We start from the raw sequence: 20,321 nt of genomic DNA, 5'->3' as shown, positions 1-20,321 counted from the left end.
ACCCTAACCCTAACCCTAACCCTAACCCTAACCCTAACCCTAACCCTAACCCTAACCCTAACCCTAACCCTAACCCTAACCCTAACCCTAACCCTAACCCTAACCCTAACCCTAACCCTACGTCAGGGCTTACATCCTTAACCCAATTCCCCTTGGACACCTCTATCTGCACAGTCCCTTCTCAGCAACGAGGTGACTGAATCTCAGGGCTATATTTGGAGAGGTCACACTATAGAAGGGACAGTTGACAAAATGTTTGCTGAAAGCTACTTGGAAACAAGCTCTACTTAACGAGCACCTGAATATTAGGCGGAGAGCTCAGACGCTCCGTCCTGTCAATGGACCACATCATATTCGGTCCTCCGGTGACAAATGCTCGCTTTGTGCAGGACCAAATTTTTACCAAAAACAAAAAAACAAATGCGTCAGTTGGTGCAAATATGCCCTTCTAAATAGGCGAGTAGGAGGGAGTCAGGAAAAACCGCACCTAGCTTAACTCTGTTTGATACACTGGATCCACGGGAGCCAAACGGTGGTCCCTGGATTCCAGCGTATTGTGAAGTGCGTATCCTAGCTGAAGAGTCGGAAACACTGATTCGGCATCGAACTGGTGAGTTGAGACCGTAAAATCAGTCTTTGCTCGCGCGAACGGCGATGTTTCGGACCAGGAGAAGAATGTGTCACCAGCAGAAGAACCTCTCGGAGATGGATGTATCCGCCAGTGGCCACCCGAGTCTATCTGGACCCGTGCCACCAGTGGTGTCTCCTGATGGGATTCCATCTCTTCGCGTCTGCTCACTCCTCCCCCACCGTCATCTAGAAAATGGCGCCAGCAGCGCAGGCACGACGAGCACAAGGACGAAGACGAGTCGGGCAAGCGATCACTCAACCACAACAATCGCAACTCGTCGCCCCACCTTCATTTGAGCCGGCCCATGGTGCAGCCTCAGGAACGCCTTGCTGGGGAAAGCTTATGGGACCTGGCATCAAACTAGCACATCTTTTTGCGGATAGACTTGTGTATATTGCATGGCACACCCTATCCCCAGCAGACTCGGCACCCGACTATCTCAAGCATCTCCTCCCCAATCTCGTATTCGAAATCACATGGAACGGTTATGGTATACCTGGTCGAGGAGCTGATACGCGACTTACGGGAGATTGGATGCCTACGAGCATGCACTTCACGGTACAGAACCGGGGCTCACAAAGGATATTCGTTGGGTCGACGGAGGTGCCACAAGGGCACGCGATACCGATCACTTGGGGTCAGTCTATCCAATTAGTGGATGGCGAGGAGCTGCGGCGTGCGAATCTCCCTGAGGAGTACCTACAAATTGCGTTCATCGCGCCAAGCATACCACCATCCAACGCAGCACCGAACGATGCCTTTCATGCCGAGTACAAACTCTGTGTACGTTTCTATCTACCTCTTTGCGATGACCTACCCCTCAGACTAATCCCAGGAATCTCTCAACGGTGGGGGATTTGGTACGGTCCATAGGGCGGTGAGATTCCTTGGGGGAGGAGAGTTTGCCGTCAAGATAATCAGGAAGACGATGATGGCGATGAGAGAGTCCGAACTCGTCAACATCGAGCGCGAATGCGAGATCATGCAGCAAGTCAGCAGCCATATGAATGTCGTGCGATACTACCGTGCATACAACTGTCAAGACCAGCTGTACATCGTGATGGAACTTGTCCGAGGGTCAGATTTGCAGAAGCTATTAGTACAGCACCAATTGAGTACGTTGTATTCTCTTGAGTGTCTCTTCGGGTTCTAATCATTTTTACAGACGAAGATGAAGCGCGCTATCTCTTTCGTCAGCTGATTCACGGCATGGCGTACTTGCATAGTCGTGGTATTGTCCACCGAGATCTCAAGCCGGAAAATATTATGATAACCATGGATAACCCACCAATTCTAAAAATTGCCGATTTTGGACTGTCGAAAACCGCACACAGTCGGACGGCCTTGAAGGTGCGCAGATGACCGAGGGAAAAGACTGAGCGTAATGAGACTGGGTCTGTAGACTTTCTGCGGGACCGAAATCTTCATGGCACCGGAAGTGTTCTCCCCACGGAAGAAGTCATATGATGCGAGCATCGATGTCTGGGCAATCGGCCTGATCCTGTTCACGATGTAGGCGTTGCTTCTCTACTCCCGCAAATCTGGTGTACTAATCTTCCACAGGTTGACCCGCCACTATGCCCTTCCCTCGCGTGAGAAGGGAGATCCGACGTGGTCGCCAAGACTCGAGATCATGAGGTTAGATCTGTTGAATCGTGTGAGCGATGAAGGTAGGTTTTGGTCCTCTCGTTGCACCTTGCCTGACTGATGGTGTATGCCAGCCAAGGATTTATTCTTTAAGCTGGTTGTAGAGGATCCGAAACGGCGCATAACGTTGCAGGAAGCACTGAAGCACCCGTGGTTGCAGCAGTCTCATGCACGACCCGATCAGATCTTTGCTGAACCGTCAACTGCCCCGCTCACTCCAGAGAGCCAAGTCTCGGGTAGTCTGCCTGGAGAATCGTGGACAGGTTTCCATAGTACTTCAATATTCCACTTGCAGGGGTTGTCATCCAGCTACGTGAACATTCCCGGGGGTTATCATGCCGTGACAGGTGGGCCTTTAATCACCCCGCAGACGTCCCGGCATTCAGAGGGCCCGAGTCGACCGCTTCCAGCGAAACGATCTTCTGAGCGATTACGTCTGAAGAAGAGCGCCTCGCTGCCGAAGACGCGAAGTATGTCGAACAGCATGGGGTCGAAACACAAAGGAACACCGCGAGCAGCAGCTCCGAGCCCATCCCGAACGCGGAAGAGGAATGCCCCTACCGGGAAGAGAAAGGGCGGGATCGATGCTGCCTTGGCGGTGTGATGAGAGATTTTCTAAGTTGTGGTTGATGATCTTGTTTATTGTTGTGATTTAGCATATATATAACGACCGCTGTAGGACCTTGACATGATGTGAATGATTATACCTTGAGAGCTGATGAGGCGAATCGGCCTAAGCCTATGTTCAGGAAAGACAGACCACCAGCCAGGGATATGTATTCAATGATCGTGTAGCAATTGATGACCTGGGGTGATCCATGCGGTAAGGAAGGGTGTATGCCCGGCGGGACAAACCCGGGGAGGCTAGAATAGGAAGGGAATAAGTTACGTATTTTAAGCGTGAATGATTAAGGTGCCTGAGCCAAGACTGAAAATAAGACTAATTCGGGTAGAATAGGAGTGGTCCAGTCGGTGGATCGGCCGTTACGTTCCCGTTTGTCCGGTGTGTGTGGCGCCCAATTCGGGATCTGATTGGTGCTGACTAAAGAGAGGTCTCATCCCCTTTTTGGGTGTGGTGTGCACCCTTTCATGGGTGGTGCGGACCGGCCAAAATCTTTGACGAGTTGTCGTTCCTTCCTTCCTGACCACCACCTTGGAACCTGACTCCTCATCGACCTCATCCTCCTCCTCCTTCCCCTCGACAGTTCATCTCCTCCTTTGCTTTTCTATCATTATCTATCCTGTTCATCACCATCCTCGGAGGCTCACCTACCAACAACGACGACGTTACTCTTCCCTCGACACCCTTTGCATATAACGACATCCATCTACCACACCTCCACCCACCCATCACCTTGCCTCGTCAACGCATCCATCCCCTTGTGCCAATGTCATCCCTCCCCGCTACATCTGGTCCAGACACTCCAATCTCCGCTCCCCCTTCCACCTCCCACACTCAGGATACCGACTTAGAACTCCCTCCTTCACTTGCGTCTCAACTCGAACTTTGGACCAACCTCACCTTCCAATCAGACGAACCACTCCCATCTCAACACGTTCCTCCCACCAATGAATTCGACCTCGATGGCTTTCTAAGCCAGTTTGGCGGCGTACAATCCGTATTCCCTGGTGTTTCCGCTGGATTCCCGTCGTTCCCGGAGGCGCCTGCTTGGGGTTCTGCTGCCTTTAATGCCCTCTCTAGCAGCGCTTCCGCAGAGAATACTTCGGGAGAACCACCTTTGAAGAAGGCGCGCGGTCGCAAAGCGAGCGTGTCTGCCAGTTCAGATGCCGAGTTCAGTGCACAGCAGATGGAGTCGTTGATGGCAAAATATGAGAGCGGTGTCCCACTGACCCCAGCGGAAGATAAGAGGAGGAGGAACACGGCTGCGTCCGCTCGTTTCCGGTGGGTACTATAACATCCACGCTCGAGCATCCTATTAATTCCGATATAGTTTGAAGAAGAAGGAGCGGGAGGCGGCGATGGAGCGTAACCTGAAACATCTAGAATCGCGGGTGGTGGAGCTCGAGCGGGAAGCGGAGGGTTTGAGGAAGGAGAACGGCTGGCTCCGAGGACTCTTGGTTGGCGTCAACGTCCCCGCTGGTGTGGCGGCTGCAAGTGTCGGTCTGACGGGACCAGGAGAAGAGAAGAACGCGATCAAGGTCGATGCTTAATGCCCTCCATTTCGGTTGATCCATTCTGGTGTCACTGCTCCATGGTTATTGGTTTTCTCCCTGTGGTCTGGTTGTCGTGGTTTGTTGGAACATTTCGTGGCTTGCCCTGACGCTGCGCGAGCTTGGTTGTACCGATTTGTACCGAATACATGTCAAATACGTCTGCTGCCCTTGTAACCTGTTCGGTGAACTCAAATAGCAATGATCGCAGGCAGAATTGCATTATCTATTCATACACCTGTCATCGTGGGACAGGTCGACGTGGACGTCTCCGGGTAAACCACCACCGTACAACCAGGAGAAGCAATATCCACCCAAACCAGCGCCAACGTTTCCACCACCTTGCACTCCTCATCCTCTCCCCTAACATACGTGTCAGTGTCATGAAAAGCTTCCATCTTGTCCTCTGTGGTGGTGGATGCTCGAGCACAGAGAAATGAATTGGTGAATGTGGTCTTTCTTCCCAACTGACATGCGAAAGGCTGGGATAGGAGTACACGGGTGAGAGGGGCTCAGGTGGAGCCAAGCATGCAGGGAAGTACATCTCGAGGTCCTCCATCGTGACGAAGAATATCCGGGAGAGGGCTTGGGCTGGGGCGATGCGGCTGAACCAAGTCACATAGACGCTGATGAGCCACTGGAGGAACATACCGGAAGACAGACCACAGGCCGCCATACATCCAGGTATAATTGATGATGAAGGCTGTGAAGGAATATCAGCTCACGTAAGATGGCGATAGTGGGGAGACTTACTAGCTGCGCACATGGATGGGTATCTTGGTTGCAGATCGGTGGTGTACCAGGGTACTATGTCTGAAAGCTGTCGAGTCGTGCTATTGGTTCGACTGATCACAAGTGAATGGCCGTGCTCACGATATCGCGAATTCGTGCACCTCCCAGATCTAACACGCAATAGAAACCTAGCTGCTCATGTTCGAGAAGATACAGTCGGAGCTTTTCATAGCAAAAAAGGAGTGTCTGCTTGAAGCTATGTAGACTGGTGTGGGTAAGGTATGTGAGGCAGATGTGTAGCGTCGGAGGATCAGGCGGCGAGATCGTTAACGTTACTGATGGATGTGGCTCAGAAAGTTCGGCACGTGGAGGTGGAAGAAGTAGAGCGTTTCTCAGGGCAGAGAACGTCGAGGACTTTGAAAACCCATGTTTCTGTGTCATCGTGAGACAGAATCAAACGAGGAGTTGGTGAAGAGCGCGTTTACTCGGTGCATGCGAAACAATGTACCTGGTATATTGTCAGCTTTCCAGGTACAGAATCGCATCAGGCGGACTTTACCGTCATCTTCCACGTAGGCCTCTGCCCACTCCCTCCATTTCTCATCCAAGGCAAGCTCCTCCTGCAGAGTAGGTATTAGATCATCAAGGGCCTCAATCTGCAACTCGGAGATCGAGGCTTGATGGGTGGTGCGCAGAATCTCGAGGGCTTGGGACTTATGGGTGAGCGTTAATCGTGCATCGGCCATCCATGAACCGTAGACAGTTGCTCTTTAAGCAAGCAGTTTGGAGGGATTAAGAATAGAGGGTAAGATGGTACAATATTAATATCAGTTCGCAAGCACAGACCCCTATCACGTGAAAACAAGAGCGGAATCAGACGTCGTGTGCCGCTCGGAAGTTGTGCCTTGCGTGGCCTTTACTCTGCTTTTGTGACTGGTTGACCGTACCTTTGCTCTCAGCGACATTGCTTATTACTTGCCATGTCGTACTATCGTGGGCCACCACCCCAGCAGCGAGGACGATATAATTATGTATCAGGATCGTACCCCAACGGAAACGCACAACAACAAGGTGGTCAACAGCGGAGGGATGATCGCAACTTTAGAGGAGAACGAGTCCAGCCAGCATACTCTCAACCTCAACAGTATGCTCAAAGACAACCACAAAGCTACACAAGACCTATTCCATCGGGAACGAAATCACCTAGAACCGAAGCGAAGGACATCTTAGACGATGTGAGGTCCTCACAAGAACAAGTGAGTCAAGCCAACGCCCCATCATGCGACTGGGACACTCACAGTACCAAAAAGAGGGCACGAGCATTCAAGACATTGATGGATAGTGCACGGGATGCACCTCATAGCACCCGCTCTGTCTCCTCTCTCACGTCGGCCTTTGCTCTCTTCGCGTCCGAACAGCAGGAAGAGGTCATAGACTTCGTGTATGATCTCTGTGAGGATCCCAACTCTGCTGTTCGCATCCAAGGCTACCATACGATTGTTGAGTTGAGCAAAGCGGTACCCAGCTGGACGCGTCGCAATGCGGATGTACTCGTGCAACTACTTCAGAGCGGTTCGTAGTTCGGGACTGGCACCCTCAATACCCTGTTAACGATCGACATACAGATTCCTCCACCGAACTTCGCGTCATTCGCGAAGCCCTGATATCTCATATTCAAACTGATCCGGTTGCGGCATTTGAAGTCATTACTGAACATCTGACACGGGCGGGTGAAGCGGAAGATGAGTCTGGCGAGGCATCGATGGGCAGCCTAAAGCGATTGGTCCTAGAGTTCCTCACGACTCCCGATGTGACCAAGACACGACATGACAAGCTCACTTCGGGGAGTTCGGCGGAAGCTTCATTTAATCGAGGTGTTTCTGAGGTGGATCTCATCTTTCGCCTGTGGCCAATTTGTTGACATGTACCAGGCACTCCTTCATTCGTCCCGACGTGACGCCAAACAGCTTCTTTCCCTTCTTCAATCGCTGCCGTCCTGGACCTCTCAAAAGCAACCCAATCCCTTTAGAACTCAATCTATCACCTCCTTACTTGAACGTGCAATAACGCTGTCACAGAGAGGTGGAGCCTTTGGAGATGACGAGTCGCTCGCTCTGTATACTCTAGCCCAAGAGGCGACGGAAGGTGGCAATGGCGATCCGCGGGCATTCGTACGATTTTGGGCTCGTATGTCGTGGAAGGACTGGAATGTTGCCGAACACTACGAATATGGGCGGAGCGTAACCCTGCAACGCTGGCTCAAAGCTTCGATTACTGTTTGGAAAGACCTTCGCAGAGAAGATAAGGCCGACGTCCCCGCATTCGATGAAAAAATCCTCGCAAGAGATGTGGCGGCTGTCACGATAGATTTGCTTAATTCAGCGGCAGCGACATTTGAGAAGGCAGGTGCTGCGAATCAAGAGAACATGTGGGCGTTCGTGGACGTTGCCTTAGCCAACATTTTCCGGCTCTGTGAAACAGTAAGTCATTCGCTTCCCACTTTGATGCCCTGTCTGATTTTGCCTTGCAGCATATGGACCTTCAGCCTGTCCGTGATGCCTTCGGGGCTGGGCCCATCAGCAAGATGCTGCACTTTGCGTATGAAACCAAGAATATGCGAGGGTCGGGACTCAGCGCGGAAAGCATGCGTCTGCTCATATCGATCGTTTCCAAGTCCGGTCGCGTCTATTCCGAACTAGAAATTCGTGCTCCTTACGCTGAAGATCGACAGACCTCGTCCCGAGTATCCAACGTTTCGCCTTCGCCTGGCGTTAAGCGCAAGGCTGAAGGTCATCAGATGGATGATCCACTCGCCGCGAGACCACCCGTGAAGATCGACCGCGATCGACCAAGCAAGGACAAGCTGGATGGAGGAAAAGATGCTTTGAGTATGATCAGAAGCACCCTCATAGCTGCAGAAGCTAGTCCTCTTCCCCACCGCGACCGTGGGGGTGCTCGTACTGCTACACCAGATCTCCTTACCTCCTCTCGACTTGACTCTTCATCTGAAAATCGACCATTGAAGCGACCCAAATTGTCAACGGAGGGCACAGATTCGAACTCTACCCGCAGTGCAAGCTTATTTGAGCGAATCCACGGTGTAAAGCCACAGAGCGGTATGTTGGACACCAATGACGGCCAGCCGTCTGCAGTACCTCCACAGTCTCGCAGCCTTGCCGAGCGCCTCGGAGTCGACCTCAAGCGTGCATCTACCCGAACGACCAATGCGGATGACAACTTTACCATTCGTGGTGCTGCCAGTCTCGCGTCGAGGCTGTCTAGGCCTGCAACTTCCGCCAGTCTGTTGGACAGGATTGGAGGGAAGTAGTGCCCATTGTACATGGTCAAAGGTTGAGGAGTGTGAAGAAGAATAGCATCTGTATCGGCGTCAGCCATGTATCCCTTGTTGACAAAACCCGGGAACACCGAGTCTTCGGCTCCCTTACTCCCGAGAATATCACGCCTTGCAATATATCTGAGGACAACACCCGGTGCCTCGAAGATGCAGCATCCAGCAGGCTGTCTGTATTTGCGGACCGCTCTTCCCGGTGACCTATCGACGTATCAATCGACAGACATGTGACCCTTGGTATCATGCCTGAGCGTCACCCCTTCTCCATACACTGACTGCAACTGGTTTGGAGATCACCGTCTCGCGGCAGCGCTTGGCACCAATTCGGGCCCATGGCACCCATGCTTAGAATTCCCTGCAGCGCAAAGCCTAATATCACAAGTGATGCTAATGATGCGCTCGTCATCACCGACGCCCCGCATGTGCTTGCAATTCCCGACTCAGCAAACGAGTCAAGGGGGTGAAGACTACTCGTGGTGATCTACTGCGCCAATCGCCATCGCAGTCCGGTGATGACCCTTCAAAAAGTCTCAGATGCTAGTGATGACACCTGTTTTGTCATCTCCGTCCTCTCCGCTAACGTCACATCACAGATCCGTGCATTTTTCCAGCCACCGGCATGCACCCGTCTTCGGCACTGGCAGTGGAATGTTCTGCTCGAAACTGCAACAAATTGTCACATCGTGCATGCCACATGTTCTCAGCCTCACTATATAAGGTCTCTCGACACATTTTTTGCACTTTCCTGCCAAATCTGTGTTCTTCTCGTTCTTCTCTTGTGCCTGCCTGGCGTCTCATCCGCCGACGCTAACGTTCAACACCCTCCACACTCCCTGGACAAGGGTACGTGCACTAGGGTGCTGTGATCGCAACATCTCCTTGCCTCCCTGCGTATTCTCATCTGCGGATCATGTGTGTAGGGTGATGTTCCTCTGACTAAGGTTCCTCACAGGCGACACTAATTCTTGCGGCTAAGTTCCGGCTTGTCAACCAATCCGGGACGGGGTCGTGTTGCGAGCTTCCACGAAGGCTATTTCTGCCCTGATCCTGAGTGCATGTGAAGGAAGTCGGAACTGTTCTGTTCACAGACCCTCGACACCTGTGATATCTATGTCGGGGTCACAGCAAGTTATTCCGCCCGAATCTGATGTTTAACGCCTTCCTGATACAAGATACCAGAGCAGTGAAGCACACGTCCACACTTCCTACTGTCATTTCTAATAGACATGATTACCATACTCACGCTTTAGTGCGGCGATGTCTAAAGGTAGAGTCTTGCAGCATCCTCCCACAATCAAGGCTGACCACATCGGACGCCCTGCGTAAGTCATCTGAGCACCCCAGGCTCCTATTCTAGCCACCGACCGAGCCCAGGGCTCCAAAACTCCGTCCGCGCGCCTCTCCGTTCCATCGCGATTTAAGTGAGGCGCCTGCCAAGCTCCCTCGTTGGTGTCATAGTGGTATCCTCCATCAGGATACAGAACAAGCTCGGGAGGCCGACCCTTGGAAGAACGGTGGAGCCCTTCCCCATACCCAATAATGATGGGCTTAAGAAATTGTAACTTCGTGCAGTTCGCCCCAATACCATCCGGTATCAAGATGTTTCTCCGCTCATCCTCCGCATCGAACATTGCGTTCGCGATGTCCTGCGGAAGAATTGGTTCCCCGCTGGTTTTGACTTCTGGAAACTTCCCTTCGGGGAACACGAAGCTGATCCACCATTTAGGCCAAATCAACCCACGCGCCTCTGCCATTGGTCTGAGGCGAGTCATCGCCCGTCGGATGGCTCTGCCTTCTCGTAGCAGTGGAATGGTCTCAAACGCGATGTACGAGATTGAGTTCCAGTGCGAAGGAGAAGTTGCAAATAATAGTAGACGATCGAAATGCCATTGTGTCAACGCGAGCTCGGCGAGGACTTCCTCTTCCGGCGAAGCGAACGATGTCTCGGGAGCAGGTAGAATATTCGCTCCTATTGATGGGCCATATGGAGGTGGATAGATGCCGCCGTATTCTTGTGTAATCTGCGCACCGTACGGCCCGAGTGAAAGCGCTACCAAGGGTCGTCTGTGTGTTCCGGAAGACTGTTCAAAACGCCGGATGGCCTCTTCGGCGAGTGTGATCGCCGATAATATCGATGCCTGCGCTTCTTCCTGCTCATATCCGGCACGGACAAAGGTAGGAAGGCAGGATTGGTACCTACGATCAAAGGTGATAAGGTTTCGATGCTGTAGTGTTCAGGGGCAGGCTCTCGCACGTAGCTGTCTCTATCACATCTGCGCCTGCTTCCAGAAAACGCAAGTGCGTGTCAACCAGTAATTCTGGGTTATCGTGTAAGAGCTTTCCAGACCACAAGGGATGATGTGTGACCTGTTCATCGAGTTCTTCTATAGTAGTTCCCTAACACCATCATCTGGGTCAGAACGGGCAGCAAGGCAGCAAGGCAGATTCTCTCTTCTTGACGGTAAAGGACGCACCAGTCCTCCATCAAGGATGAGGCAAGGAATCGGGGTCTCTAGCATTGTACGCGTGGCGTCGTTGGTTGGACTTGTATGACAATGAAATTGTTGGAAGAACGACGCGCATGGTCGACCAATCAAGGGCCGCCGGCATCAGTTGCTTGCGCGAGCAACTCCTTTGTCCTGACCTGTCACCCCATGGCCCTGTCGGAACTACAGCCTCGTCCTCGGTGATAGCAGGTGCCCAGATCTGCCGGTCATGCCGCATCAGCTGCAGGACGCTTAAAACACGCTGTCAAAACGACATTCCAGCGTGTCGAGGTGAATTATCTGCTCACCATCGCACCTATCAAATACACGAGGAAAGCGGTGTCCATCTTCGCAAGAAATGTCTTCGTCACTTCTTGAACACGCGCGACGGGCGTGCCGATATTGGCAAGATATATAGATGAATGTGAAAAGATTCCCTCATCGGGCAAAATTTGAATAAGAATGGCTTATTATGGTATGCTTGGGGTCGCGATTAGGGAAGCTTCCCCCAAAAATATTTGTGGATATATTCATTCTACCGTACCGCAGTGCCGCGAACGCCGATCGATACCTCGGGCCGCGGCTTCCAAACCAGATGACCATCAAACATACAAGTCTCCAGAACATCACCCTGAAGGCCATGAGAAAACAGGTGAAGATCTGGAAGCAGGTCAGAGGGAAGACAAGAAGTACCTGGACACTTTGCCAGCACCTTCGTGGCGTCTAAAACTCTGCGCGAGACCTCGCCGGGCGTTGCTGAAGGGCAGCCCGTCGCGATGCAACCTGACGGAGCCACTGCGGTACGCCGGCGGGGGTAACGCTTCCATGCTCGGTCCGTTTTCAAGTTGTTTCATCTGTAGAGACGGCTCCACGTCGATCGGAGCTTGGGGAACCGGCGGTCCAGCTGTAAAGCGAAAAGAAGTCTGGCCTTTTGATGCTTCCCTGGATCCAGACTTGTGACCATTGGCTGCCCTGATATTCCGAGCCCCTGGAACTCATTTCGAGTTGGCAATTCTTACCCTTCCTGAGTTTACGTTAGCCGAAAATGGGGAGAGATGGCATTTGATAAGTGGATATACGCATTGCATAGGGACGATACCCTTACGTCGGCCTGCACCTGGAGTTCGGAAGTCGTTGTAAGCTGGATATAAAGAGCGCTTGATTTCAAGGTGATTGCCGCCTCTTGTCCTCATCTCGATAACCTTTCTTCATATTCTTGCTACCTATCGAACGGATCGATGTATAACGTGGGTGTTGCCTCCGTCAAGATTTGTTTTGATGCGGACTGAAAACCAACTCAGCAGGAGCAATACTTCGAGGAGGAGGAGAATAGTTCTGTGCCAACAGAACCGTCTGTTGGTTACAACTATGTTGCATGGCCCCAGCAGGTAGCCCTATCCGTCAATGTTTCCTTGCCTGTTTTATGGGTTCAAACGGGTTCCATTGAGCAGGCATCCTACCTTACCGCTGGGCAGGAACCCGGACCCTCGTTTCCGGTATACCCACAAGCACCCACAAGCACGACGCATGGGGGCCCTCCGGGCGTGTACGAGCCTTTTGCGCAATACTCTGCAACATTCGCGACTGGCCAAGCTATCCCTATTAGTCCGCAGGCACACGGAAATTATTACCTGCCGGCAGGTTCGGCATATCTACCACAGGCTTCCACTTGGTCTGGCAGCCAAATAATTACACCGTCTCAGGCTCAGGCATACCTCAAGGAAGAAGGCAGCGACGGAGGCTCTGCGCAGTCCTATCGCTCCTCCTCCGAAGAAGGTACGCTCGATAGTAAAGGGAAAGCAGTGTCCACGTCTCCGACAAACCAGTTCTTCGCGCATGCTCCTCCCGAGAACTGGCAAACTCGAGGCGACAGTACGATCTTGCATATGTATCGGCCCGGCACTGCCAGTGCTTCCCCGAAAAACACGAGCGCTTTGGTGGCTGTCTTCAAACAGGATCCCGAGGGCTCCGCCAAATTGCGCACACCAAACACAGCCTGCTATCACTGCAAGCATCGCAGGATCAAGGTACATGGGTTTTCTTGGCGTATCGATTGATCATCATTGCTGATTTCACTGGTTCTCAGTGCGAAGACAAGATATACACGAAGGCTGGTCGACCCTTCTGCAGGTAGGTCACGAGAACTGGCCATGAGATTCCTTGCTCATGGTTTCCATCAGCGCTTGTGTTCAGCGCCAAGGCCCGTGTTACTGGCCCCCACGCTACCATCCCTACCTACAAGCAGACTACCTGACTGTGCGACGGTCCGAGCTGATGCAGGAAGACCCACAGCGGTACGCAGCGCTGGTAAGCCAAGGAAAGCTTGACGACCAACTGCTGGGGGAGTTTGATGCAAGCAAGTGCCCTAAGCCCATATCCTGGACATGGCGGTACAACGAACACACAGGCCGAAAGGAGTTTGATAATGTCCCTCCCACTGGGAAGGAGAAGACGCCGAAGCGAAGGAAGACGCTCGACGACTACTGGTGGGACCGATGGTGAAGGCCAGGAATGGATGGCCGGCTCTGGAAGTCCACCGTCCGGCGGGCAGAAGACGCGCATACCCCATCAACACGTATATCTCGATCGATGCCATACCCTCGCTTCTAATCTGTTTCTTCTGATCATGCTTCTCCGCCTTATGCTTCTTGGCCCACGGGGCTGGTGCTTCTTGCATTTCGGGGAACAGGCTCCCCCGATATCACCTCCCGTTTCCTCCATGCACACTTCTGACAATATAATACACAACGCTCTTTCAGATACGTACGTATACTAACATTGACCCTTTATGCTACCATTACCCCTTTTTTCATTTCTCATTCCCGCAAACACACTTCCACTTCTCCACACAAGCCTCATGTTCATACTTCGCTATATGTTGTAACGTATGCCTACAGTTTCTGAACCGAGAATCGAGGATATAGAAGGAACAGGACTTGACCGTACTATACTGCATTGTACCGTAAGAAGCCAGGCCAGCTCGGGAGCTGTCGGGTATTCGGACCTGAGGTTGCGGTTCGGCCGCCGGGAAGTTGGCATTCAATTGATCATTGTTGAACGGGATGAGGGAGATGCATGGCGAGGGTTGGCAGCCGAAGAGCGTGAAAGAACTGTTCGAGTCAATTAACACCGATCAATACTGATGCATACGAGTCCCAGTAGCTCACTCGATAATCACCATGCAAGGCTCTAGCATTACACTTCATTCCCTCCACAAGATAGCATACAATCACAGCCCCTCAACCTAACGATGGGTAGGATATATGTACGTAGAAATAGACAGCAAGACCTTAGAGCACAGAGGGGAGTGACCAATGATAAGGGATGAGTGAGGACAGAAGATGGATAAGAGGCTAGGGATAAAAAATTGATAAGTGTTGAGCAAGGTGGACTGACGATGGCGGACGGTGGATGCGAGGAGTGTGGTGGACAAGAATTAAGGCAAGAGGTACAGAGGCGAGGCGTTGCAAGGCATTGAACAATCGAGGAACATTGACAGGTTTTGAAAAGCTCCATCCGGTGGAGCACTTGACTTGCATATACATGATCAGAAAGAGTGATGCCTCGAGGCTAGGCATCGGCACTAAGCATGGGCAGCTCGGGTGCACTCGCGAACCCTTCAAGCGGGGTAACAGCCCTGCTTGTCGAGTCCAAGTCTGCGAGTTTGCGCTTGCGAGGGACACCTGGGAGGGAACCTGAGATCCCCGCACGGGCCTTTTTCATCTGCGCTGCGAATTGGTCTTCTGGGGCGGGGTGGTCGATGGGTGGGGGCAGGAGATAGCTGCTGGTTGAGGTGGGCATGGATGGGAGGGAAGGAGGTGCAGGGGAACGGGTGGCGCAATAGGGGTTCTTGTCAGCGGACGAGGAGACGCGCAAGGATGAACCGGTAGGCATCTCAGGAAGGGAGGGCGTGCGGATGGGTTGAGGGATTTGGAAGGACGTTGGGAGGGAGGGAAGTGCTGCAGGCGTATGGGTGCGCTTGAGCGAGGACGTTCGTCGAGAGACATCGCGCGGGAGGTTTGTGCCATCTGCCAAAGGGGTGACAGGACTCATAGGCGTAGCAGGGGAAGTAGGAAGGTCGGACGACTCCATAGACGGGGAATGTGCAAAGGAGGAGTGTGCGTCGTTGACGAACCTAAGCATAGGTCGGGAATGGTCCCACCGCATACAGTCAAATATTGCACAATCTGGAGCGGGGGTGTCGTCGAATGCGAGATACCACGGGCTGTCCTCGGGGACGTGGACAGGCCGTGGAGGAGGGGAAGAAGGGACGACAAGTGCGGTGGGGAAGTCAATGATCGGGAGAGCGGGAAGTGTGTCGCTCGAGTGCTTTGAGAGCTTTTGTTTCTTGAAGGGAGGCTCGGGAGTCAGTTCGAGCGCCTTTGGTGGCGAAGGGGTGGGAACCCGTGGTGGCGGAGGGGCCTTGTATGAGTCTTCTTCTGCACAGAGGGTGCTGGAGGATGTCAGCTGAGGATATGAGGGAGGGAAGAGGACGTACAGGTTAGACGACTTTGCAGAGCCAATCTCATGGACGACATGCTCAAAAGCGGACTTGTGTATCTCGACGATGAACCTGAACCACCAAGCGCCCGAGTCGCCGTCCCTCCTGACGTCGTACTCGAAAACCTTCTTTATGTCGTCTCCCTTGAGGTTGATATCCTGCCTAAGCTTTGTCTTGAGGGCACGTTCGACTTCTTTGAATGAGACCTCTGCTTGAGCGCGACGCCATCTGAGGGAGAGGAAGGAGTAGGAGTCTGGTGGACGAAATGGGAGTGATGTCGAGTCGCGTCGTTGCGCTGATGTCGTTGTTGGTGAAGGCGAAGCCATTTAGGAGGGGGGAGGTGGTGGTCGGAGAGGAAGGAGGGGGGATGAGGGGACGAGGGTGCATTGGTGGTTGGGTCCACCCTTCACACCCCCCCCCCTTTACGGCCCTGTCCCACCATAGCGAATGTAGCCGCATCCCCCCCACCACTCTCATGTCACCTCACCTCATCTCATTTCACTCCCCATAGGTCAGCCCCCAATTCTTCACACGCCGTTTCGCTCTTCTCTTTTATTTTTTTGCCCATAGGATGAGACATTTCCATTTCATGGTATTCATCCCTTTTCCTTCTCTCTCTCTCTCTCTTCTCTCTCATTTGTTACACAACGGTCCACATGACAATAACCCCCAATATCTATACTCTTCAACAGCACCGCTTTCACACAAGGACACGTCATACATCTCCCAAGGCACACATACAATAGTCATAGTAACCCGCTTTCGCCCTCAAAATCTCCCCTCTCTGCGCCTCCTTGCGTCCGCTTTCCATCCCACCCGAGCCACATCCAGACCTCCCCCCATCAGTCCACACACCATCACACGCTCTCTCGTGCCTGACCCCCTCCCTGGATACTCCTATCCCATCGAACATATCCATAAGTAACAGGCGAGACTAAGTGTCCTTATTACTCCCCATCCTGCACATTCCAGAACCATCGGTCCCTGGCCATTCAACTGGCACTGGCGGGCATTCTCCCGGCCCGCTCCTGTGCCGCATTCCCCGAAACCGAGCAGAAAACGCCTAGATTGTAGTTGCATTCCTGTTGCTCCACGAGGATATCATCATCCAACAATGACATCATCTTCCCTACCAAATCAGGCCAACCTCCGTTCTCTTCGCCCAAATCACAACAGGGAAGCTCATAAAGCGCATAACATCCCCACACCTTCCTCTCTACTTCGCACCTTCGCATCTTCTCCTGTTCGTTCTTCTGACCTCGTGCATCCGCGTCTTCGTCGCTTCGCGTTTCATACACGCTTTCTCCTAGTACCTGCTTCCTCTATCCGAAGGTTTCGCGCTCTGCTCGCAATCGACCCTCGCGGGCTCAACGCCCCTAAACGAGTGATCCTTCCCACGTTAACACCCTGGCATTCAACACCTCGGCACCCTCACGTCCTCCCAAAACGTTCGAGCTTATATGTAGAGTAGGTTCATCCTTCCTACTCGAATGATGACGTAGCGCGGAGTTCGCGCTCTGGGCTCGTCCATAATGATTGATATCAGCAAATATTGTTTTGCCATGCCTGCCACAACGTGTACATTGACAATCACCAACCAGAAGTCTGTGGAAGTGGACCGAACACTCCAGGCACCTGAGGATGGATCAGGACTGGACTTTAGTCACCATGCAGCACGGACATCGGCGCTGGCTCTTCCAACCTCGAAACACACTCCTCTGGCAGCTGAAAGATCATATCCATCCAAGATCTCAAAATCAAGAACATATTGGAATCTCGCAGGCTCAAGCTCCCGTCAACACTAGAGATGCATCCAGATGATATTCTGCCGCATGCTGAGTTAATCCTGACGACTTCGCGCAACCGGAGAACGGCGGGTATGCCGTGGAATGCTCTTTATATGTTCAATCTTTCCTACGACAGCAGCTGCCGAACTTTGAGCATTCTCTGCATGCATGACCATTCATCCCATGAGCCACATGCACCAGTTAACAGAGTCTTCGATCACCAACACGCGACAATACACAGCATACTACTTGCATTTCATCGTTTGAATACACTTGCACTGCAGCGTGGCCGCGTGTATATGATGATTGAGCACATAGATCGGCATCTCTCCTGCTGTCCTTAACAATTCCTGCTTTCCTCCGATTTTCGCCCAGCGATGGAGTGTCTCGCCTTTTGCTCCATGCGCATCGTGACATCTTCTGTTTTCAGGTTTTTGTGGATTCGCATCTTCCCTAGTTTCGTATATTGGTACCTACTACTGTATTGGAGAATTCTTGCACTCCGCATTCTGACACTTGCACGCGGGTTTGCTGCAAATTTGCGAGTGCCAAACAACACGAGCAATGGGTACTGATCTGCTATCCCGGTCGACTTTTACCCCAGTGTCTTTTGAAATCAAGGGTGAATGGAGGATATCGAGCCACTCGATCGCGCTATACAGAACCCAGCATTCTTCAGCTCGGGGATAAGACCCTCTGACATGAGTCATCGTCAACCGGGCTTGGCACGGGTTTCGCGTGTGCCGACGCCGGTGTGTGCACCGCTTGACCCTCGAACCCTGCCACACAAACCGCCATTTGGTTGCCGATTGCAACAGCACCGGTCGTAATGTATCAATCCACGTATTATATAACATTCTCTACACTGATTTTGACTCCTGATCGCACACAACCGGACCCATATAAGTCAGGGTTATGGTCGAGGAACACCGCCCTCACTCGTCCACCCAACGCCGCTTTATCAGAATTGTACAGACTTCTCCCTCGTAACAAACGTATGCTCTGCTTGCAGCGCATGCGTCTCCGTGCTAATTAGTATAAGGACTTCGCTCTCATCGACTACGGCCATTCCTGGACGTTGACACTCCTTTTCCCTTCCCGAGCTCATGTCTCCGCCTTCGCTCGCACAAGCGCGCCTAGCAGCGCTCAGCGCAATCGCAATTATTTTTCCAGGGAAGATCATCCAATCCACCGACCACGCTGTCACCTACTCCCCAACTTCGTCATGGGATATACTGAGCACGCAAGGTTCGACCGGTTGCGGTTCTCAGTTCCTATTGGGACCAAGAGATAATGGAACTGTCAACTTCGTCTTTCCACGTACGCCAACTCCTTTGTGTATCCCTGGCTTGGCTAATATCACGCAGAGCCATCCACAACCTTCCAGTGGTGGGGCTATCAACGATCCGATGGCGGACTAGCCCAGCTATGTATCGACGACTCCTGCCAACAAGTGTCTTACTACAACGCAAGTACAGATGGGACAGAGTCGCCCCGGCTCCTCAGCTCCATCACAGGACTTAGCAACACCGTACACACCCTGACGATCACGAATCTGCAAGACCCGGCTGTGACGAACTTTGGGCAGCTTACCGTGGATCATTTCGTCGTTGATGGGCCGCCAAACATATCTGCGCGTGTGCGCGCTAGCGCCCCGACGTTTGCGGCGGATACGGAGATCACTACTCTGCCTCTGAACTTCTCGTACCATGTACCCCTCGTGTTGGGAGGGCATCAGCCACCGGTAAACGTGCTGCTCGACGCGGGTGCAACGAATGCATGGGTCGTCAGTACTTTCTGTACGGAGACGTCCTGCCTTGGGCATAACGAGTACGTCCCCTCCGCGAAGTTCGTGAACCTCAACAGGACGGACACGCTAGCCTACGGAGATGGTGGACCAGACGCAACATTCGTCACCCTGAGAGTGAACGATAGCCTTTCGTTTGGTTCACTCTCTATCCCCCAAACGACTTTTGGCGCGGCGGCTCAGATCCCCTCTGGGCAAGACTTAGACGGCAATTTCGGTATCGCCAAGGCCTATTATTCACAATGTGGCAGCACGGGAACTTACCCGAATTTCATCGAGAACATGTACCTCCAAGGCATCATCAAGAACCCTGTGATTGCCTTCTACCAGTTGGACGGCACAGAGGGCGTACCACAAGGGGTGATATCACAGGGCACCCTCGGCGGATTGGATGCGAACAAGTTCACAGGAGCAGTCGACTGGATCCCGATAGGTGCACAGTCCATGTGGACGAACCCTGCGTCCACGAGATTCGTCCAGGCCTCCTCTTCCTCTTCTGTGATCAACGCAACGGCCCAGTTTTCCCATCCTGCCATCACGTTTGACACAGGCGACCCTAACCTCCTCGGGCTCCCACACGACGACTGGCTCGTGCTCATGAACCTTCTCGGAGCGCAAGGACCGGACAGCGCAGGCAACTACCTCATACCTTGCGGTTCTCAGATGACATGGAACTTTGCTGGTACTGAAGGACGGAACTACACATTCAGCCTTATACAGGACGGGACGAACGACGGTACTGGCTTTTGTCAACCGGCGGCAAATGATGCAGGGGATACAACGAACTGGATCACCGGTGTGCCCTTTTTGGATCAGTACTACATCGCTTTCCACTACGAGGCAAACACCATGGGCTTTGCAACCCGGAATCTGGGAGCGAGCGCTGCGAGTAGTGCGCCGTTTATTGGATGAACGCGGAGATGTCGAACTTAGTGGAGGGATTATCTTTCTCCTATTAATTTCGCATTTCTTCATACCCAAGCATGTATATGACGGACTGGAACTTCACGAAAATCGGTATACTAGTATTCATAAGCATAGAATAAATCAATATTCATAATCTCTTGTCATTTACCTGGAGATGACCGGCAGGCTTGACAACTAATCATGTGCCTCCGTGTGACGCCCCATGCATCCGTTGTATTCGACAACCCTTTCATCCTCACATCATAGGCCGAAAACAACGCAGAACTCTACTTTGGCGGC

General features: G+C 52.5%; 8 protein-coding genes across 8 annotated transcripts; 5 read left to right on the top strand and 3 right to left on the bottom strand.

Moving 5' to 3' along the window:
• Positions 1 to 953: 953 nt before the first annotated feature.
• DACRYDRAFT_77017 (kinase-like protein) lies at positions 954 to 2,971 on the top strand. Its single transcript, XM_040776244.1, has 6 exons — positions 954 to 1,414; positions 1,467 to 1,746; positions 1,797 to 1,981; positions 2,034 to 2,143; positions 2,195 to 2,301; positions 2,353 to 2,971. The coding sequence occupies exons 1-6, from the start codon at positions 974 to 976 to the stop codon at positions 2,880 to 2,882; spliced, it is 1,653 nt and encodes a 550-aa protein (XP_040631422.1). The 5' UTR covers positions 954 to 973; the 3' UTR covers positions 2,883 to 2,971.
• A 535-nt stretch (positions 2,972 to 3,506) lies between these two features.
• Positions 3,507 to 4,672, top strand: DACRYDRAFT_21032 (uncharacterized protein). The gene is made up of 2 exons (XM_040772194.1): positions 3,507 to 4,181; positions 4,231 to 4,672. Exons 1-2 carry the CDS (start codon positions 4,099 to 4,101, stop codon positions 4,448 to 4,450), a joined length of 303 nt encoding a protein of 100 aa, XP_040631421.1. The 5' UTR covers positions 3,507 to 4,098; the 3' UTR covers positions 4,451 to 4,672.
• Positions 4,673 to 4,674: 2 nt separating this feature from the next.
• DACRYDRAFT_21031 (uncharacterized protein) lies at positions 4,675 to 5,946 on the bottom strand. The gene is made up of 6 exons (XM_040772193.1): positions 5,742 to 5,946; positions 5,668 to 5,690; positions 5,324 to 5,614; positions 5,204 to 5,270; positions 5,102 to 5,153; positions 4,675 to 5,055 (listed from the first exon to the last, which is right to left on the bottom strand). The coding sequence occupies exons 1-6, from the start codon at positions 5,926 to 5,928 to the stop codon at positions 4,692 to 4,694; spliced, it is 984 nt and encodes a 327-aa protein (XP_040631420.1). The 5' UTR covers positions 5,929 to 5,946; the 3' UTR covers positions 4,675 to 4,691.
• Positions 5,947 to 6,162: 216 nt separating this feature from the next.
• On the top strand, positions 6,163 to 9,202 carry DACRYDRAFT_99097 (uncharacterized protein; the record flags this gene model as incomplete). The annotated part of the gene is made up of 6 exons (XM_040777564.1): positions 6,163 to 6,438; positions 6,493 to 6,754; positions 6,808 to 7,067; positions 7,114 to 7,662; positions 7,713 to 9,074; positions 9,128 to 9,202. The coding sequence occupies 5 exons, from the start codon at positions 6,163 to 6,165 to the stop codon at positions 8,508 to 8,510; spliced, it is 2,145 nt and encodes a 714-aa protein (XP_040631419.1). The 3' UTR covers positions 8,511 to 9,074; positions 9,128 to 9,202.
• Positions 9,203 to 9,751: 549 nt separating this feature from the next.
• On the bottom strand, positions 9,752 to 11,053 carry DACRYDRAFT_77012 (Homocysteine S-methyltransferase; the record flags this gene model as incomplete). The annotated part of the gene is made up of 3 exons (XM_040776243.1): positions 9,752 to 10,730; positions 10,789 to 10,931; positions 11,009 to 11,053. The coding sequence occupies 3 exons, from the start codon at positions 11,051 to 11,053 to the stop codon at positions 9,752 to 9,754; spliced, it is 1,167 nt and encodes a 388-aa protein (XP_040631418.1).
• Positions 11,054 to 12,258: 1,205 nt separating this feature from the next.
• On the top strand, positions 12,259 to 13,850 carry DACRYDRAFT_99096 (uncharacterized protein; the record flags this gene model as incomplete). The annotated part of the gene is made up of 4 exons (XM_040777563.1): positions 12,259 to 12,267; positions 12,325 to 13,047; positions 13,107 to 13,150; positions 13,201 to 13,850. 4 exons carry the CDS (start codon positions 12,259 to 12,261, stop codon positions 13,520 to 13,522), a joined length of 1,098 nt encoding a protein of 365 aa, XP_040631417.1. The 3' UTR covers positions 13,523 to 13,850.
• A 740-nt stretch (positions 13,851 to 14,590) lies between these two features.
• Positions 14,591 to 15,893, bottom strand: DACRYDRAFT_99095 (uncharacterized protein; the record flags this gene model as incomplete). Its single annotated transcript, XM_040777562.1, has 2 exons — positions 15,519 to 15,893; positions 14,591 to 15,473 (listed from the first exon to the last, which is right to left on the bottom strand). The coding sequence occupies exons 1-2, from the start codon at positions 15,845 to 15,847 to the stop codon at positions 14,591 to 14,593; spliced, it is 1,212 nt and encodes a 403-aa protein (XP_040631416.1). The 5' UTR covers positions 15,848 to 15,893.
• Positions 15,894 to 18,350: 2,457 nt separating this feature from the next.
• Positions 18,351 to 20,027, top strand: DACRYDRAFT_114824 (acid protease; the record flags this gene model as incomplete). Its single annotated transcript, XM_040769885.1, has 2 exons — positions 18,351 to 18,628; positions 18,676 to 20,027. Exons 1-2 carry the CDS (start codon positions 18,415 to 18,417, stop codon positions 20,025 to 20,027), a joined length of 1,566 nt encoding a protein of 521 aa, XP_040631415.1. The 5' UTR covers positions 18,351 to 18,414.
• Between the last annotated feature and the right edge of the window lie 294 nt (positions 20,028 to 20,321).

Source organism: Dacryopinax primogenitus, assembly GCF_000292625.1.
Source record: "Dacryopinax primogenitus strain DJM-731 SS1 chromosome Unknown DACRYscaffold_4, whole genome shotgun sequence".
Classification (NCBI taxonomy): domain Eukaryota; kingdom Fungi; phylum Basidiomycota; class Dacrymycetes; order Dacrymycetales; family Dacrymycetaceae; genus Dacryopinax; species Dacryopinax primogenitus.
The sequence above is the reverse complement of the archived record's forward strand: the minus strand, read 5'-3'. Positions and strand labels throughout refer to the sequence as shown.

Coding starts and splice junctions, on each gene's coding strand:
- DACRYDRAFT_77017 (XM_040776244.1), top strand. CDS start 974: ATGGGACCTGGCATCAAACTAGCACATCTTTTTGCGGATAGACTTGTG. Junction 1,415..1,466: donor ATGCCGAGTACAAACTCTGT/GTACGTTTCTAT, acceptor GACTAATCCCAG/GAATCTCTCAACGGTGGGGG. Junction 2,302..2,352: donor GAATCGTGTGAGCGATGAAG/GTAGGTTTTGGT, acceptor GGTGTATGCCAG/CCAAGGATTTATTCTTTAAG.
- DACRYDRAFT_21032 (XM_040772194.1), top strand. CDS start 4,099: ATGGCAAAATATGAGAGCGGTGTCCCACTGACCCCAGCGGAAGATAAG. Junction 4,182..4,230: donor GCTGCGTCCGCTCGTTTCCG/GTGGGTACTATA, acceptor ATTCCGATATAG/TTTGAAGAAGAAGGAGCGGG.
- DACRYDRAFT_21031 (XM_040772193.1), bottom strand. CDS start 5,928: ATGGCCGATGCACGATTAACGCTCACCCATAAGTCCCAAGCCCTCGAG. Junction 5,154..5,203: donor CCCATCCATGTGCGCAGCTA/GTAAGTCTCCCC, acceptor ATTCCTTCACAG/CCTTCATCATCAATTATACC. Junction 5,056..5,101: donor GGCCTGTGGTCTGTCTTCCG/GTATGTTCCTCC, acceptor GACTTGGTTCAG/CCGCATCGCCCCAGCCCAAG.